Consider the following 19,158-nt stretch of genomic DNA (forward strand, 5'->3'; position numbering starts at 1 on the left):
CTCAAGGTTTCTCACAGTGTTACTGGAGGCCAAGGTAATGCCATCCAGAGTAAGAATCTGCTTAGATACCATATTTCTAAGATTTTCAGGGCCGAGTACAATAACCTCAGTTTTATCTGAATTAAGAAGCAGAAAGTTAGCGGCCATCCAGGTCTTTATGTCTTTAAGACATTCCTGCAGTTTAACTAATTGGTGTGTGTTACCTGGCTTCATGGATAGATAGAGCTGCGTGTCATCTGCATAGCAGTGAAAATTTATGCTATGTCTTCTAATGATGTTGCCTAGGGAAGCATGTATAATGTAAATAGAATTGGTCCTAGCACTGAACCCTGTGGAACACCATAATTGACCTTAGTGTCTGAAGAGGACTCTCCATTTACATGTACAAACTGGAGTCTATTAGATAGATATGATACAAACCACTGCAGTGCAGTACCTGTAATACCTACAGCATGTTCTAATCGCTCTAATAGGATATTATGGTCAACAGTATCGAACGCAGCACTGAGGTCTAGCAGGACAAGCACAGAGATGAGTCCACTGTCAGAGGCCATAAGAAGATCATTTGTAACCTTCACTAAAGCTGTTTCTGTGCTGTGCTGAGCTCTGAAACCTGACTGAAACTCTTCAAATAAGCCATTCCTCTGCAGATGATCTGTTAGCTGTTTGACAACTACTCTTTCAAGGATTTTTGATATGAAAGGAAGGTTGGAGATTGGCCTATAATTAGCTAAGACAGCTGGGTCTAGAGATGGCTTTTTAAGTAAAGGTTTAACTACAGCCAGCTTGAAGGCCTGTGGTACATAGCCGATTATTAGAGATAGGTTGATCATATTTAAGATCGAAGAATTAATTAATGGCAGGACTTCTTTGAGCAGTTTTGTAGGAATGGGGTCTAAAAGACACGTTGATGGTTTGGAGGAATTAATTATTGAAGTTAACTCAGAAAGATCAATTGGAGAAAAAGAGTCTAACTTAACATCGATGGTACTAAGAGTAGATGTAGATAATATTACATCTGTGGGATGATTATTGGTAATTTTTCTCTAATGATAAAAATTTTATTTGTGAAGAAGTTCATGAAGTCATTACTAGTTAACGTTAAAGGGATGGTTGGCTCAGTAGAGCTCTGACTTTTGTCAGCCTGGCTACAGTGCTGAAGAGAAACCTGGGGTTGTTCTTATTTTCTTCAATCAGTGACGAATAGTAAGATGTTCTGGCTTTGCGGGGGCTTTCTTATAAAGCAGCAAACTATTTCTCCAGGCTAAATGATGATCCTCTAAATTTGTGACACGCCATTTCCTCTCCAGCTTACGAGTTATCTGCTTTAGGCTACGTGTTTGAGAATTATACCACGGAGTCAGGGACTTTGGATTTGAGGCCTTAGTTTTCACAGGAGCTACAGTATCCAGAGTCGCACGTAGTGAGGAGGTAAAATTATTAACAAGATAATCGACCTCTGTTGGAGTAGCGTTCAGATAGCTGCTCTGCTCTATGTTGGTACAGGGCATTGAAGATGATAACAGTGGGTGGATTATATTCTTAAACTTAGTTACAGCACTTTCAGAAAGACATCTACTTTGATAAAGTCTACTCTCCACTGCTGTGTAATCAATTATTGTAAATGTAAATGTTATCAGGAAATGATCAGACAGCAGAGGGTTTTCAGGAAACACTGTTAAATGTTCAGTTTCTATGCCATATGTTAAAACAAGATCTAGAGTGTGATTAAAGTGGTGGGTGGGTTCTTTTACATTTTGAGAGAAGCCAATTGAGTCTAGTAACAGATTAAATGCGATGTTGAGGCTGTCATTTTTAGCATCTACATGGATGTTAAAATCACCCACAATAATTATTTTATCTGAGCTGAGCACTAAATCAGATAAAAGTCTGAGAAATCAGAGAGAAACTCTGTGTAAGGCCCAGGTGGACGATAGATGATAACAAGTAAGACTGGTTTCTGAGTTTTACAGCTGGGGTGGACGAGGCTAAGCATCAGGCTTTCAAATGAATTAAAAGTCTGTCTTGGTCTTTCGTTAATTAATAGGCTGGTGTGAAAATTGCTGCCACACGCCCCCTCGGCCTGTGCTTCGGATTTCTGGTAGTTAGAATGACTCGGGGTGTTGATTCATTTAAACTAACATACTCATCCTGCTGCAACCAGGTTTCTGTAAGGCAGAGTAAATCGATTTGTTGATCAATTATTAAGTCATGTACTAACAGAGACTTGGAGGAGAGAGACCTAATATTTAATAATCCACATTTCACTGTTTTACTCTTTGGTTCAGATGTGGATACTGTATTGTTCTTTCTTTGTGATTTTTTATGTTTAAGTTGTTTATTGCTGGTTTTTAGTTTGTTTTTTGTCTTTTTGGGAGCTGACACAGTCTCAATGGAGATGGGTTTTTGGGGGGGTAGCAGGAGGAGAGAAGCTGCAGAGAGGCGTGTAAGACTGCAACTCTGCTTCCTGGTCCCAACTCTGGATAGTCATATTTTGGGGGGTTTAATGAATTTGTCCATATTTCTAGAAATGAGAGCTGCTCCATCCAAAGTGGGATGGATGCCGTCTCTCCTAACAAGACCAGGTTTCCTCCAGAAGGTTTGCCAATTATCTATGAAGCCCACATCGTTTCTGGGACACCACTCAGACAGCCAGCAATTTAAGGAGAACATGCGGCTAAACATGTCACTCCTGGTCTGATTGGGGAGGGGACCAGAGAAAACTACAGAGTCCGACATTGTTTTTGCAAAGTTACACACCGATTCAATATTGATTTTAGTGACCTCCGATTGGCGTAACCGGTGTCATTACTGCCGACGTGAATTATGATCTTACTGTATTTACGTTTACCCTTAGCCAGCAGTTTTAAATTTCCTTCAATGTCGCCTGCTCTGGCCCCTGGAAGACAATTGACTATGGTTGCCGGTGTCTCTAGCTTCACATGTCTGAGAACAGAATCACCAATTACCAGAGTTTGACCCCCGGCGGGTGTGTCGCCGAGTGGGGAAAAACAGTTGAGACACATGAACAGGTTGGTGGTGTACCTGGGGCTTCAGTTTAAGACTATGCTTCCTCCTCACCGTCACCCAGCCGCCCTCTTTCCCCAGCTGCTTGGGGTCTGCCGGGGAACAGCTAGCGGTGCCTACGCTATCTTCGGCTGCACCAGCTACAGGGGCCTGGCTAGCTACGGGTGAATGAAGGGTGCGGCCGAGTCTCCAATTCAGTAATCCTGGCCTCCAGAGCTGCAAATATGCTACATTTATTACAGGTATCATTACTGCTAAAGGAGGCCGAGGAGTAACTAAACATCTGACACAATGAGCAGGAAAGTGCAGGAGGGACAGGTGAAGTAGCCATGGTGCTAACGAGTCGGCTACGAGCTAAGCTAAGCTAGCGAAACAGTAAAGAGACAGTGAGTGAATACTTTGGCTATAAATTAGGTAGTGAGTACACAGAAAGGGTGATTCAGATGAAGCACGTTAAGATTATACTATGAAAAAGGGATGTATCAAAAGATTTAAATTAAATTGCTAAGCAGAAAAGCTACTCAGAAACACCACTGTGTTTGAGCAGGAACAGGAAGTGATACTATACCACAGAGCGAGCGAACACCAAGTGACAGCGCCACCAAGAGTCAGGAGTCCAAAGGTCCTGACTCTTCATAGTGTGATTGATAACATGACGGAGGCCTAATTTTAAAACAGAAAAAAAAAGATATGATTCTTGACTCCAAAGTGATTTAATTCATCAGAAGCAGAACCGGCTGCTTTAACCCAAATCTCTGCCAGTCTGAGTTCACAGAAAGAGGGCGGAGCACCAGCACACCGCCGGATCAGCTGTTTACCCCCCTGATGTGTAGTTCACGTCTGTCTCCGTGTCTGTGCTCCACCTGTGTGTCTCTCATCCTTTAACATGGAAATGAATGTTTTTCGATTCATTGACACGCTGATCGATCCTCCAGGCCGCCAGTGAGCCGAGCGGCGCCGCAGCCCGAGAAACTCCAGAAAAACAACGTGTCCAAGAAGAAGCGGCTGGTCGAGGTGAGTCTGTCCGTCCGTCTGTCCATCTGTCCGTCTGTCCCTGCATTCACCGTCCGCCTCCTCCCTCTCCAGGACCTGATCCTGGACCACGTCTTTGGTTTTCGGGGCTTCGATTGTCGTAACAACCTGCACTACCTCAACGACGGCACCGAGATCGTGTACCACACTGCCGCCACCGCCATCGTGCACAGCCTGAGCACCGGTAACACAAACAACACACCTGAGTGACGTGCCGTGGACGATGAGTGCTTCTAATGTGAGGTTGTTTCAGCAGCGACCCTCGCACGAACAGTCCGGGCAGGCGTTGGTGTCCAAAAGATGTTAAAGTCTCTGTAATCAGAAATGCACAGGTGCAGGTGCACAGGTGCATCTCTGGACCTCTGAATGTGCCGCTTCTATCTCCTACACAGAAACATGATGTCAGTTATGTAACATTTAATATTCAAAAGGAGTTTTAATGTTTGTGAAAAGGTTTTACCAGGTAAACAGTTTCTGCCGAGCAGACTTCAGCTTCATGCACACCTGTGGAAACACCTACATGTGTTCAGGTTGTGTCTACCTGCTCTCACACAGGAAGCAGAGATGTCGCACTCCACCAGATCTCATCCACAAAAACACGCCTCTTACCTCACACAGCTGTTCGGCTGTGATTGGTCAGTTCGTGTTTTATGCTGCAGCCACACTGAGGCAGATGGAAGCTGCAGCACAGAGTGATTGTGGCCGAGTTCGGTGAACTTGTGATGTCTTTGCTTCGCAGATGGAGGCCGGCCGGTCTTCAAACTTTGTGCATTAAGACGGTGATGAAACAGCGAAAACATGTCTGCTGTCAGCTAAATGGGCTCAAGTTGGCAATTTCATGCAGTCTGTTTGTGACAATCCGGCGATTAACTGAGAGGAAACAGACAAAATTGCACATTTGTTGCTGCACAGAAATGCACATTAACAGCTTACATTCAGACTGCAGCCAAAACCTCACAGATCTGAAACGTGTCCATAAATCAGGACACAGATGCTGCAGGACGACAGTTTAACTGCAGACGTGGAGACCAGGAACCATCCAGCTCAGGTGAGCTGTGCAATCAGCTTTGATGGAAAGTGGTCGGGGTGTCGCACGCTTCTATGACCACTTACACTCTTTCAATAACAGAAAAAACTCAGTGCAGTCATCAGAGAGCCACAGATTTCTGCCAGCTGCCTGAATGTTGCCGTCCTGAGTTTTTCCTCTGTGCCTTCAATGTTTGGACGTCTGCTTTGGATCCAAAAAAAGCACCTTAAAAACGGGGCCGGCGCTCCCGTGTCATTAGGTCACCTGCATGTGTGCGTTTGCAGCCCCACAAACACCACGAGTGTGTCACGACTGAATTTCAGCCAGAACTGGAGTTTATTTGGTGCCTTGCAGGTAAAACGTGTCTGTTTACGTGTCTTTGCAGGAACTCAGAGCTTCTACCTGGAGCACACGGACGACATCCTGTGTCTGACTGTCAACCAGCACCCCAAATTCAAAAACATCATCGCCACCGGGCAGATCGGTACGCTTCGGTGTTTGTGTGTGTGGCGTGTCGCTGTCGGTGCATGGCCGTGTGTTCCTCCACTAACTGTACTAAAGAGAAGTCCCGCTTTCTCTCCTTGCTTCCTGTTTAACCCGCCTGCTTTGCTTTATTTCTACTGACACGGTAGAAACTGACCGACTCACCGTCAGGGCGGAAACGCCTCATTGCAGCTGTCAGAGCGAGCGTGAGGCGGCACATCGCGACAGTTTCCCCCCGAGGTCTGCGTTTAAAATACAGGAAATGAGGTTAATTCAGCCAGTCGTAACAGGAAACACAAGCAGAGCTTCACATCCAAGAGTTTGTTGTTTTGGTATCGAACCGTAGAGCAGCCGAAGCTCCGCGCAGACGCAGGATGAATGAAACGTTTTTTCTGTGTGGCTGTGACTCACTGCAGGTTTTCATGTTGTTGTTTTTGTGTGTGTGTGTTTTTGGCCGGCCTCATTTGTCACCATCGCTCTCACAACACCTCAGGTGACGGCGGTGAACTCCCAGGTAAACTACAAACGACCCGCACGCCTCCCCATCACAGCAAACGCCCTGAAACCCGGAACGCCCGACCAGAATATAAAATATTGTTTCTTTAATATTAACATGTCTGTTTGGTTTTTACTCATAAAAACATGCAAAAAACAATTTTTAAAAAATAATTTTTATTCATTTTTTTCCAACAAAATTTTAACATTTATAAAAATATTTTTCTGATAAATGTTCAGAAATTTCATTAAAAATGTAAAATGTATCCATATGTTATACAAAAATTCTGTTAAAAACTGTTGTCACACATTTTGTAATCAAACTTTTTCAATCGAAAATTAAAAGAGCTCTTAAAAATTCAACTTTTCCAGTAGTGCATTAACATTAACACTTATTATTTATATATAAAAATACATTTTTATATTATTTTATATTCTTAATCATTGTTTTTAGTATTTTGCACACATTTAACTCATAAATATTTGTTTCTGGGTAACTTTGTATCAACAAATACAGGATAGTTTCATCACATTATGACATAAATGATTGAAGTGAATCATTTCTGACGAGCTGATGTTTGTTGGATTTTCCTGGAAGGACGAATCCTTATCGATCGCCTCGATGATCAATCAATATGATGTTTCTGCTGCATGTTTGACGCTCGTCTCAAACTGAACTCATTTGATTTGTTTAACGAGTAGTTAAAGTACTCGAGTACCCAACACAAACTCTTATCGTGCCATCGTGGTTTCCTGACTCGAACGCTCGATGCGAGCAGGATTCAATAAATCGGGCGCGACCGCTTTAACGTGGCGGTGAAATTGCGTCTGGTTTTCAGGGTGTCTGTCGGCTGCACCGACCCCTCTGTGTCGCTGTTGTAGTTTATCCCTCTGTGGTCGTGCTGACGCTGCCTGTGGCTGTAACGGCGATAAAACTCGCTCCGTCTCCACGCAGGAACGACCCCCTCGATCCACGTGTGGGACGCCATGGGCAAGCAGACGCTGTCCATCCTCCGCTGTCCGCACAGCAAAGGCGTCGGCTACGTGAACTTCAGCGCCACGGGAAAGCTGCTGCTGTCCGTCGGAGTGGACCCTGAACACACCATCACGGTGTGGCGCTGGCAGGAAGGTCAGAGACTCGGAAACTTTCAGCGTGGTTTGATTCGCTTCCCTCTGTTGTGGCAATAACCGCGGTAACCACAGCGTGTCACCTCTACAGGATCTCGAGTGTGCGGGAAAGCCGGACACCCGGACCGGATCTTCGTGGTGGAGTTTCGGCCGGACTCGGACTCTCAGTTCGTGTCAGTGGGAATCAAACACGTGAAGTTCTGGACGCTGGCCGGCGGCGCGCTGATGTACAAGAAGGGCGTGGTGGGGACGCTGGAGGACGGCAGGATGCAGACGATGCTGTCTGTCGCCTTCGGTGCGGTGAGTTCGCCGCTTCGCCCCGGGGCCCCTCAGGAGCGCCGTTCAGTCGGAGCACGTAAGGTGACGGTGTCTGTGTTCACGTTTGCAGAATAACTTGACGTTCACGGGAGCCATTAACGGGGACGTGTACGTGTGGCGAGATCACTACCTGCTCCGGGTGGTGGCGAAGGCTCACACCGGGCCGGTCTTCACCATGTACACCACCCTGAGAGACGGACTCATCGTCACTGGCGGAAAGGAGAGGCCGTGAGTCACACGCCGACCGCTTCACCTGCAGAGCATCGAGGACCGCTCCCTCTTTGTTATTAAATGCTTTCCATCTTCATGATACAGATTTTTTTAAAGGATGTTTTCATATCTGATGTCACGAAAACGAGACCAAACATGAGCTTGGAAGTTTTCTACTTCCTGAAACTGCCAATTCTCTGGGGACGGACGTCGCCACAGAAACGTTTGCTGACCTCGAGCAGATCAGCTGATCTCAGTGTGATGGTCTCATTCGTGGTCCTCTGTTTAAGCTGTTTCAGTCTGCAAGCTCCTTTGCAACCCACCCTCCTCTTTCATGCTGTTTCTGGTTGTTCAGCTTCTGTTTTCTCCTTTGTGGAAAAACTGGAAAATAAAAATTGTGTGTTTGTGCGTCAGGACGAAGGAGGGCGGAGCGGTGAAGCTCTGGGATCAGGAGATGAAACGATGCCGAGCCTTCCAGCTGGAGACCGGGCAGCAGGTGGAGTGCGTCCGGTCGGTCTGCAGAGGCAAGGTGAGACCTCGATATTCTTCTTCATTTCCCGCTCCTCCTCCTCTACCATCACCCATCCGTCTTCCTCATCGCCTTGGCCTCTCGTCTTCCTCAGGGTAAGATCCTGGTGGGGACGAAAGACAGTGAGATCATCGAGGTCGGGGAGAAGAACGCGGCGTCCAACCTGCTGCTGGACAGTCACGCTCGGGGGGGAATCTGGGGTCTGGGCGCTCATCCGGCCAAAGATCTCTGCATCACAGCCAGCGACGACTCCACCATCCGCCTGTGGGACCTCGCCGACAAGGTGCATTCATACACATGTCAGTGATTGGAGTCCAGGCTCTGAGTCTTTAGGACGTAGGTGCTGGATGCTGGGGTGGAGGAGGGCTAGAAACAGCAGGCGCTGCTGCAGGTTTGCACGATGTGGTGCAGCGAGGGATGTTTAAAGAAATCTTCTCTCTCTGGTTAGAAACTGCTGAACAAAGTGTGCGTCGGCCACGCGGCTCGCTGCGTCAGCTACAGTGCAGACGGAGAGATGCTGGCGGTGGGGATGAAGAACGGTGAGTTCCTCCTCCTCCTCTCCAACTCGCTGAAGATGTGGGCGAAGAAGCGAGACCGCAGCGCCACCGTCCAGGACATCCGGTAAGAGAGCGAGAGCGGGAGCGAAGAATGAAAGCGCTGGATGTTTGTTTGACTGAACTCTGTGCGCAGCTTCAGTCCAGACCGGCGGTTGTTGGCGGTCGGCTCCGTGGAGAACACGGTGGACGTGTACGACGTGAGCGCAGGACCGACGCTGAACCGGCTGGTTTACTGCAGCGACATCCCCGCCTTCGTCCTGCAGCTCGACTTCTCTGCTGACAGCTGCTACGTACAGGTACACCCACAGCTGGAGGTCTCTTCCTGTTAGACGGGGCTCTTCCTTCCCACAGTCACCAGGTGCTGTGATACACGAGAAACTGCTCTACATGTAAACACACACACCTTACAAAAACCCCAGGCAGTCCTCCAGTCCAGCTACAGAGCGCACACACACACACACACACATGCGCACACACACACGCGCACACACACACACACACACACACACACACACACACACACACACACACACACACACACACACACACACACACACACACACACACATGCACACACACACATGCGCACACACACATGCGCACACAGAGTCGTTCTGCTGACGCCTGCATCACAATCTCACCTGCAGGTGTCCACGGGAGCTTATAAGCGGCAGGTGTTCGAGGTTCCTTCTGGAAAGCTGGTGAGCGACCCGATCGCCATTGACAGAATCACCTGGGCGACGTGGACCAGGTAATGCACAAATACACTCAGTGTTTGGCTGCAGGGCTCATGGTCGCCCGCTCGACCCCGGAGCTAAACTGACAACGAGCCGCGGCGCCGACTCGCTCTGTCTGTCGTCTCTTTTTCAGCATCCTGGGAGACGAAGTTTTGGGCATTTGGCCTCGAAACGCCGACAAAGCCGATGTGAACTGTGCGTGTGTGTCTCACGGCGGCTTGAACATCGTCACCGGCGACGACTTCGGATTGGTCAAACTGTTCAACTTCCCCTGCTCAGAGAAGTTTGTGAGTTTGTGGCTCGCCATGTCTCATTTATTCAGTATTAGTTGTTCGGAGGTAGGAAAGCAAATAAATGAAGGAGTCGGGGAGTCGAGGGCTTCATGAGAACTAATGGAAAGAAACAAAGTCACAAGTTTGAAGTTAAACTTTTGATCTTTTGATCTCTGAGGATATCAAACTTACATCTGCAGCTGAGGGTGTTTGCAGGCTCAGGTTCAGTTTATTCTTTGTATCCAGGATTAAGACGATTAAATGGACGCACGTTTGCTTCGTTTCTGTCTGCAGGCCAAACACAAGCGCTACCTCGGCCACTCGCCTCATGTGACCAACGTCCGCTTCTCCCACGACGACAAATACGTGATCAGCACAGGAGGAGACGACTGCAGGTAACCCGATCACCGATCAATAACACAACCATGCACTCCAGGAGAGATTAGACCAACAAAACTGTTTTTATTCTCTCTGACTATAAAGACAAGATGCTGCGACGGGCACATGAACCTTCGTTTTCACAGAGTCTTTGACACACAGTGTGTCTTTATTGATGGTTTAGAAGTCAAACACCTCTGGGATAAACAGATTCGTACAGCAGTTACAAAATGACAATCTCACCTGTTTTCCTCCTTTTTCTGTTGCTGTGAGCCTGTAAATGTAATTCAACGTGCTCGCTGTTAAAACATCGTCTAAAATTAACAAAGTTATGACTTATATCCAACACTTCTGTTCATGTTGAAGAGATTTAAGCTAAAGTTAAAAAAGGGGCGGGCTTTACATTTGTGTTATACCGATCTGCACCACAAGGTGGCGCAACAAGCCCATCGACCTTTTTTTAACCAGTTAGAACTTTGACTGTGTCCCAATCCAGCGACCGCACGCTTTGGAGTACGCACACTACGCGTACTACGTACGGCGCGTACTATAAGTATGAGAAGTGCGGAAGTGAGAGGCTTGTGAAATGGGACGGTCTAGCCTTCGTCGTGCTGCTCAGGTTGCCTAGCAACCATGATACTAACCGCGAGAAACGTTACATACAGCTTTGTGTGACAGAAATGAAGGAGAAAGAATGTTTTTTGGGTCATTCATTTTTTATGACCTCACTTTGATTAGTTGAGTATCTGAGGCTGAGACCACAGGACTGTGAAACATGATTGTTGGGCTTCATTTCTGTACTGAACAGTCATTTCAAGATTAGTTAGTAAATAATAATTAGCTAATGTTATTCATGAGACTAAAGTCATCTCACTGTGGTAATGTTAATATAATATGGACAATATTATAGTATTGTCAGATTATACATATATATATATATATATAAAAAAAAAACACCCATCTCGCCCCTGCGGGCGGTTTATCCTTCAAGCTCGGGTCCTCTACCAGAGGCCTGGGAGCTTGAGGGTCCTGCGCAGTATCTTAGCTGTTCCCAGGACTGCGCTCTTCTGGACAGAGATCTCCGATGTTGTTCCCGGGATCTGCTGGAGCCACTCGCCTAGCTTGGGAGTCACCGCACCTAGTGCTCCGATTACCACGGGGACCACCGTTACCTTCACCCTCCACATCCTCTCGAGCTCTTCTCTGAGCCCTTGGTATTTCTCCAGCTTCTCGTGTTCCTTCTTCCTGATGTTGCTGTCATTCGAACCGCTACATCGATCACTACAGCCGTCTTCTTCTGTTTGTCTACCACCACTATGTCCGGTTGGTTAGCCACCACCATTTTGTCCGTCTGTATCTGGAAGTCCCACAGGATCTTAGCTCGGTCATTCTCCACCACCCTTGGGGGCATCTCCCATTTTGACCTCGGGACTTCCAGGTTATACTCGGCACAGATGTTCCTGTACACTATGCCGGCCACTTGGTTATGGCGCTCCATGTATGCCTTGCCTGCTAGCATCTTGCACCCTGCTGTTATGTGCTGGATTGTCTCTGGGGCATCTTTACACAGCCTGCACCTGGGGTCTTGCCTCGTGTGATAGACCCCAGCCTCTATGGATCTTGTACTCAGAGCTTGTTCTTGTGCTGCCATGATTAGTGCCTCTGTGCTGTCTTTCAGTCCAGCTTTGTCCAGCCACTGGTAGGATTTCTGGATATCAGCCACCTCCTCTATCTGCCGGTGGTACATACCGTGCAGGGGCCTGTCCTTCCATGATGGTTCCTCGTCTCCCTCCTCTTTCTTGGGTTTCTGCTGCCTGAGGTATTCACTGAGCACGCTGTCAGTTGGGGCCATCTTCGTGATGTATTCGTGGATGTTTCTTGTCTCATCCTGGACTGTGGTGCTGACACTCACCAGTCCCCGCCCCCTTCCTTCCGCTTAGCGTACAGCCTCAGGGTGCTGGACTTGGGGTGAAACCCTCCATGCATGGTAAGGAGCTTTCTTGTCTTTATGTCAGTGGCTTCTATCTCCTCCTTTGGCCAGCCTATTACCCCAGCAGGGTACCTGATCACGGGCAGGGCGTAGGTGTTGATGGCCCGGATCTTGTTCTTACCGTTCAGCTGACTCCTCAGGACTTGCCTGACCCTCTGCAGGTACTTGGTGGTTGCAGCTTTCCTAGCGGCCTCTTCATGGTTCCCATTCGCCTGCGGGATCCCCAGGTACTTGTAACTGTCCTCTATGTCTGCAATGTTGCCTTCTGGTAGTTCAATCCCCTCAGTTCTGACTACCTTCCCTCTTTTTGTTATCATCCGACTACACTTCGGGTGGCTGTGGCTCAGGCGGTAGAGCAGATCAGCTACTGATTGGAAGGTTGGTGGTTCGATTCCTGGCTCCCCCAGTCTGCATGTCAAATATCCTTGGGCAAGATATTAACCCCAAATTGCCCTCCGATGCATTCATCGGAGTGTGACTGTGTGTGAATGCTTATTAGTTGCACTTGGCTTTAGAAGTGCTTGTATAAGTGGGTGTGATTGGGTGAATGTGGCATGTTGTATAGAGCGCTTTGAGTACTCTGGGAGAGTAGAAAAGCGCTATATAAGAATCAGTCCATTTACCATTACTTCTTCAGTCCGAATGACATTCTGATGTCATTGCTGTATATCCTGGTGGTGTGGATCAGTGAATCGATGTCTCGTTCACTCTTGGCATACAGCTTGATGTCATCCATGTACAGGAGGTGGCTGACAACTGCTCCGTTTCGTAGTCGGTATCCGTAGCCAGTCTTGTTAATGATCTCACTGAGGGGGTTCAGGCCTATGCAGGACAGCAGTGGGGACAGAGCATCTCCTTGGTAGATCCCGCACTTGATGGTGACTTGTGCTATGGGCTTGGGTTGGCCTCTAGTGTTGTCACGCCACATCCCCATTGAGTTCCTGATGAAGGCTCTTAGGGTCCTGTTGATCTTGTACAATTCTAGGCATTCCAGTATCCAGCTGTGGGGCATTGAGTCATAGGCCTTCTTGTAATCAATCCAGGCAGTGCACAGGTTGGTCAGTCTGGTCTTGCAGTCTCGGCTGACTGTTCTGTCTACCAGTAGCTGGTGTTTTGCGCCTCTGGTATTCTTGCCAATCCCTATATATATATATATATATATATATATATGAGCTTGAACTCTGGGTCAAAGATTCAAGTAGCAGTTATTTATATTTCCTATCACCTTAAATCTTCACTCAAAGACAAGTATCTCTGACAGTGTATATACAGATGTATTATATATAAGAGACAAACATTGTTCCTTCAGTATGTTGGCATTACTAAATTTGGCTCAATGCTTACATATATGTGTAAAAAGAAAATGTACGAGCTGTGATAACTGTTTCTGATAGAATGAAGATCAGACTGATATATGAAATATTCCTTTATTGGGTGAGAAAATCAGACCATGTCATAACTGCTTTAAGTCATACAGAACAGATATCAGAGCCTTAAACAGGCTGACTTCTGCTAAATGGGTCAAACTGGGCAGAAAGTCTACAAACACATAACATCCTTATAGAATATGATGTAACACTATAGATCATAGGTGTCAAACTCTGGCCCGCGGGCCAAATTTGGCCCGCAGCCTAATTACATTTGGCCCGCGAAGCCATACCAAATTACTATTAATGCTGGCCTACTGGTATTATACAGCTAATATATATATTGTTTAGTATTAAGCTTTGCTTGTTCCATATTCAGTTTTTCAGCAAAACTTGTTTGAGTCCATAAGAAAAGATTCATTCTTATATCTGGAGGAAGATTTTTTTTCAATAAATATTAATGTTGGCCCGCGACTTTGTTCCAGTTTTGAATTTTGGCCCACTGTGTATTTGAGTTTGACACCCCTGCTATAGATCAACTTAGCTCAGAATATATAAAGCATATAAACAATTACAGCAATATGATGCAACAAACACAGCAGTGCTACTAATCCAAAATACTCAAAGCTTCATAGAACTGAAACAAACATTTATTTTTAGCTCCATTCTGCTGCTGATACATACTTTAGGTTTCTGAATATTAAACTTGTTGCTGCCTTTCATAGTGTGTAACTTGAAGGCCCTGAGTACTTTCTCCCACACTGAAAACACTGGGATGATAACATTATTTGAACATTACCTAATAAGACTGATTCAGGACAGACAATTAGTTATGTTAAACTTTCCTAGCAGTCCTTCACAAACAGGGAACAGTCTGTCTATTCTCTCCATCTGTCAGCTGCTGCTGGCTCTTCCTCCTCCTCTTCCTCACACACTGCTGAGTTTGTCCTGGTGGATCATCAGGGTGCAAAGCCTCACAGATGATGTGCAGCAGTGGGTCCCTCAGTCTGTCCTCACTCTGGACACTTGCAGTTGTCACACATGGAAATCAAATGTGTGATAAGCTGCAGGATTCAAACACAAGTGTAACTTATAAATACATGTTCATACTTTTATTCCACAATCAGAGAGAAAGAAACAGAGAGAGAGTGCAGGACAGACAGACAGGTGACAGTCTCAGGTGTACACACTGCTACAAAACAGCACAAGAGAAGGAGGATTTAGTGTTTGTGTTATTACGAGTGCTAAACAAGAAGAGTTCCCAGATGGTCCAGTGGACACATGTGTGACTGCTGTGATTAAAGCATCTTTCTTTCAGCTTAACGAGTGAACCGTCAGCTCGTTCAAACACACGTTAAAGTCCGTTTGGCTCGACACCACCGAACAGAGGCAGCAATATAACATAGCTAACATTAACAGTGCAGTGAATCCTGCTTGTGCCGTCATATTCAGGACTGCAAACCGAGCAGCATCACTGACTTTCAGCTTGTTGTGTTTGTGGATATATGACTGACTTTAATTATCCATAAAATCATCACATGTCTGTAAGATTAAGGTCGACTATATATATATATTTAGAAGTAGAGGCTTTAAAACCAAGTTACCGCTGAAAGTACAAACATCACTAATGTCACATAACTTTGCCGACATGTGGCCAACAGTAATGTTTTAATGTTCTTAAACATTCGCACATAAATAAGTGACATACAGGGAGTGCAGAATTATTAGGCAAGTTGTATTTTTGAGGAATAATTTTATTATTGAACAACAACCATGTTCTCAATGAACCCAAAAAACTCATTAATATCAAAGCTGAATGTTTTTGGAAGTAGTTTTAGTTTGTTTTTAGTTTGAGCTATTTTAGGGGATATCTGTGTGTGCAGGTGACTATTACTGTGCATAATTATTAGGCAACTTAACAAAAACAAATATATACCCATTTCAATTATTTATTTTTACCAGTGAAACCAATATAACATCTCCACATTCACAAATATACATTTCTGACATTCAAAAACAAAACAAAAACAAATCAGCGACCAATATAGCCACCTTTCTTTGCAAGGACACTCAAAAGCCTGCCATCCATGGATTCTGTCAGTGTTTTGATCTGTTCACCATCAACATTGCGTGCAGCAGCAACCACAGCCTCCCAGACACTGTTCAGAGAGGTGTACTGTTTTCCCTCCTTGTAAATCTCACATTTGATGATGGACCACAGGTTCTCAATGGGGTTCAGATCAGGTGAACAAGGAGGCCATGTCATTAGTTTTTCTTCTTTTATACCCTTTCTTGCCAGCCACGCTGTGGAGTACTTGGACGTGTGTGATGGAGCATTGTCCTGCATGAAAATCATGTTTTCTTGAAGGATGCAGACTTCTTCCTGTACCACTGCTTGAAGAAGGTGTCTTCCAGAAACTGGCAGTAGCACTGTGAGTTGAGCTTGACTCCATCCTCAACCCGAAAAGGCCCCACAAGCTCATCTTTGATGATACCAGCCCAAACCAGTACTCCACCTCCATCTTGCTGGCGTCTGAGTCGGACTGGAGCTCTCTGCCCTTTACCAATCCAGCCACGGGCCCATCCATCTGGCCCATCAAGACTCACTCTCATTTCATCAGTCCATAAAACCTTAGAAGAATCAGTCTTGAGATATTTCTTGGCCCAGTCTTGACGTTTCAGCTTGTGTGTCTTGTTCAGTGGTGGTCGTCTTTCAGCCTTTCTTACCTTGGCCATGTCTCTGAGTATTGCACACCTTGTGCTTTTGGGCACTCCAGTGATGTTGCAGCTCTGAAATATGGCCAAACTGGTGGCAAGTGGCATCTTGGCAGCTGCACGCTTGACTTTTCTCAGTTCATGGGCAGTTATTTTGCGCCTTGGTTTTTCCACACGCTTCTTGCGACCCTGTTGACTATTTTGAATGAAACGCTTGATTGTTCGATGATCACGCTTCAGAAGCTTTGCAATGTTAAGACTGCTGCATCCCTCTGCAAGATATCTCACTATTTTTGACTTTTCTGAGCCTGTCAAGTCCTTCTTTTGACCCATTTTGCCAAAGGAAAGGAAGTTGCCTAATAATTATGCACACCTGATATAGGGTGTTGATGTCATTAGACCACACCCCTTCTCATTACAGAGATGCACATCACCTAATATGCTTAATTGGTAGTAGGCTTTCGAGCCTATACAGCTTGGAGTAAGACAACATGCATGAAGAGGATGATGTGGACAAAATACTCATTTGCCTAATAATTCTGCACTCCCTGTATTATTCAGTACTTACTCTTAAGAGTTTACTCTTCGGCCACTCCGCTTCAGCGTCTGCCGTATTTTTCGGCAAACCACCACCGCGCTATGAATTGTGGGATATATGGGACCACGACGCTTGAAATTTGGGGAAATCGACAGCGCATTTGGAGTACACTTTGGATTGGGACAGCCGTCGTCGCATCGCTGTGACGTAATAGGTCTCAAAATGCGATGCGTACTCCGGAGCGTGCGGTCGCTGGATTGGGACACAGCCTTTGTGTTTAGCTTGCTGAGGAAACTGGGACTAAAAGGAAGTTAAAGCACAGCGGTCGCAGGGGCAACGCTGCCCCCTGGTGGACAAAGTCTTTGTTACACTCTGCAGAAGTTGACAACACAAAGTTCCTTTAATGACTTTAAGCTGTGTCGATGCCTGTTTGTGTGTTTCAGTGTGTTTGTGTGGAAATGTCTGTAAACATTGGATCCAAACCGCCTTAAACAGACCACAAGTGGATCCAGAGGGAGTCGAACCCACAACCAGCCTGAGTCTCCCACGCCACGCAGGCCAGACTGCGGCTAACCCTCCACGACGGACGGATGCATGGACATGAACACAAAGCCTCGGGAGAACCCGGGGACTCTATCAGCTGATGTTTACATGTTTGTCGTTTTCTTTTTTGGTCACATGGCGAAAAAAAAACATTAAAATTTGTGCAAACAGGTTCATAAAGTGAGGGAGCGGATGGCTGTAAACCAATCAAACGACAATCCCGCCCTCACTTTGGTCAACCACATGCTCAGATTTGCACGTCAGTGCGCCCCCTGCAGGGCTCAGTGGGAACCTTCCTGATGGATCACATGACTCAGAGGCTCCATCAGCTGGTATCTGACCAAAATCCACAGGATGACTTTGTTGGACGGTTTCTGCCACCTGCTGTTACCCATAAGGCCTTGCGTTGGGTCGTCGCTGTGGTGGAGATGAATTAAGTTTGAACATTTAAGACATTCCAGTCGGCTCAAAGCTGCTGCTTCCACAAAACTGAGCAGAAATCAGAGTTTACTGCAGCTCTAACTGAGCCGCGCTGAAGGGAATTAAAACAGCTTCAAACGAACGTACGGAGGCCCACAAGTGTCCAACAGGAATAACTATTTCTCTAACATCTTCAGAGGCAAACAGTAACCTGAAGATACTCGATTACATTCAGGGGTTATTTTTGGCAATAAGTCATTTACGATAAAATTCACACAAAGAAAACAAAGAAAACAGAAACTATAAAAAGAGACGTTAAAGTTAAATTAGGAGGAATAAACTCAAAGACACAAACAGCACAGCAAATGAAATAAAAATGTCATTAAATTAAAAGAAAAAGAAATGACTAAACTAAAAGACTGAACTAAAAAATATAAAAACTGATTTATTACATCGCTCTGTTTTCTTCTTTTCTTTGAGGTGGATTAATTTTTATCTTCAAGTAAAACACAAAACTCTTTGTTTATACAAAAATAAAACAGTCCAATGAGGAGGGACCTACCTATGCAAAGTAAAAAAGCAAAGTGCAACACACAAAAAGCCCAAAACAAATATTCACATAATCAAGTTTTAGATTTATAAATGAAACATTTAGGCTACGTTCACACTGCAGGCGAAAGCGCATCAAATCCGATTTTTCTGACCCCATGCGACCCGTATCCGATCATGGTATGGCAGTGTGAACGGCACAAATCCGATATTTTCAAATCCGATCTGGGTCACTTTCGTATGTGGTCCTGAATCCGATACATATCTGATGTTTTAGAAAGCGACTGCTGTTTGAACGGTCATGTCGCATTAAATCCGTCTTTTACGTCACTGACACAAGACGGACGCCAATTATCAGCGCCGGAGACATCGCGAACGCTTCCTGGCCATCCAGTGTAGATGTTAGTGAAACTGTTGGGAAGACAACGTGAACATTTTATTTGTACTGTATAATCTGCAGATTCTGACAGAAATCTGCAGATTATCCTTTGAAGCACCGCCTCTCTCTAAAACAGCAATAAGGATCATTATTAGGTTATTTACATTATTATGTAAATAACAAAATAACTTAAAGCAAAATTGGGAAACGTGTAGTCTGAAGTCTTTATATTAAGGACCATCAGTCAAACAATACTGTTGGTCTGGGTCTAAACAGAGCGCGTTGTGTGTGACGTCTTCTTTTGCGCATGCGGGCCGCTTTGAGCGTTCATGTTTTAGAAAGCGACTGCTGTTTGAACGGTCATGTCGCATTAAATCCGTCTTTTACGTCACTGACACGAGACAGACGCCAATTATCAGCGCCGGAGAAGACATCGCGAACGCTTCCTGGCCATCCAGTGTAGA

General features: G+C 45.7%; 1 protein-coding gene across 1 annotated transcript in view; it reads left to right on the forward strand.

The window, feature by feature from the left end:
- Positions 1-18,498, forward strand: part of LOC116335530 (echinoderm microtubule-associated protein-like 6) — an 83,541-nt gene extending 65,043 nt beyond the window's left edge. Inside the window, exons 30-43 of the mRNA XM_031759256.2 lie at positions 3,963-4,041; positions 4,114-4,243; positions 5,472-5,570; positions 7,020-7,193; positions 7,284-7,492; positions 7,581-7,738; positions 8,135-8,249; positions 8,344-8,532; positions 8,698-8,870; positions 8,940-9,102; positions 9,454-9,557; positions 9,677-9,830; positions 10,110-10,210; positions 17,247-18,498. Coding sequence (XP_031615116.1) covers positions 3,963-4,041; positions 4,114-4,243; positions 5,472-5,570; positions 7,020-7,193; positions 7,284-7,492; positions 7,581-7,738; positions 8,135-8,249; positions 8,344-8,532; positions 8,698-8,870; positions 8,940-9,102; positions 9,454-9,557; positions 9,677-9,830; positions 10,110-10,210; positions 17,247-17,271 — 1,873 coding nt within the window. The 3' untranslated portion in view covers positions 17,272-18,498. The remainder of the gene's footprint in view (positions 1-3,962; positions 4,042-4,113; positions 4,244-5,471; positions 5,571-7,019; positions 7,194-7,283; positions 7,493-7,580; positions 7,739-8,134; positions 8,250-8,343; positions 8,533-8,697; positions 8,871-8,939; positions 9,103-9,453; positions 9,558-9,676; positions 9,831-10,109; positions 10,211-17,246) is intronic.
- Positions 18,499-19,158: the final 660 nt, after the last annotated feature.

This window comes from Oreochromis aureus, linkage group 13 (assembly GCF_013358895.1).
Source record: "Oreochromis aureus strain Israel breed Guangdong linkage group 13, ZZ_aureus, whole genome shotgun sequence".
Lineage (NCBI taxonomy): Eukaryota > Metazoa > Chordata > Actinopteri > Cichliformes > Cichlidae > Oreochromis > Oreochromis aureus.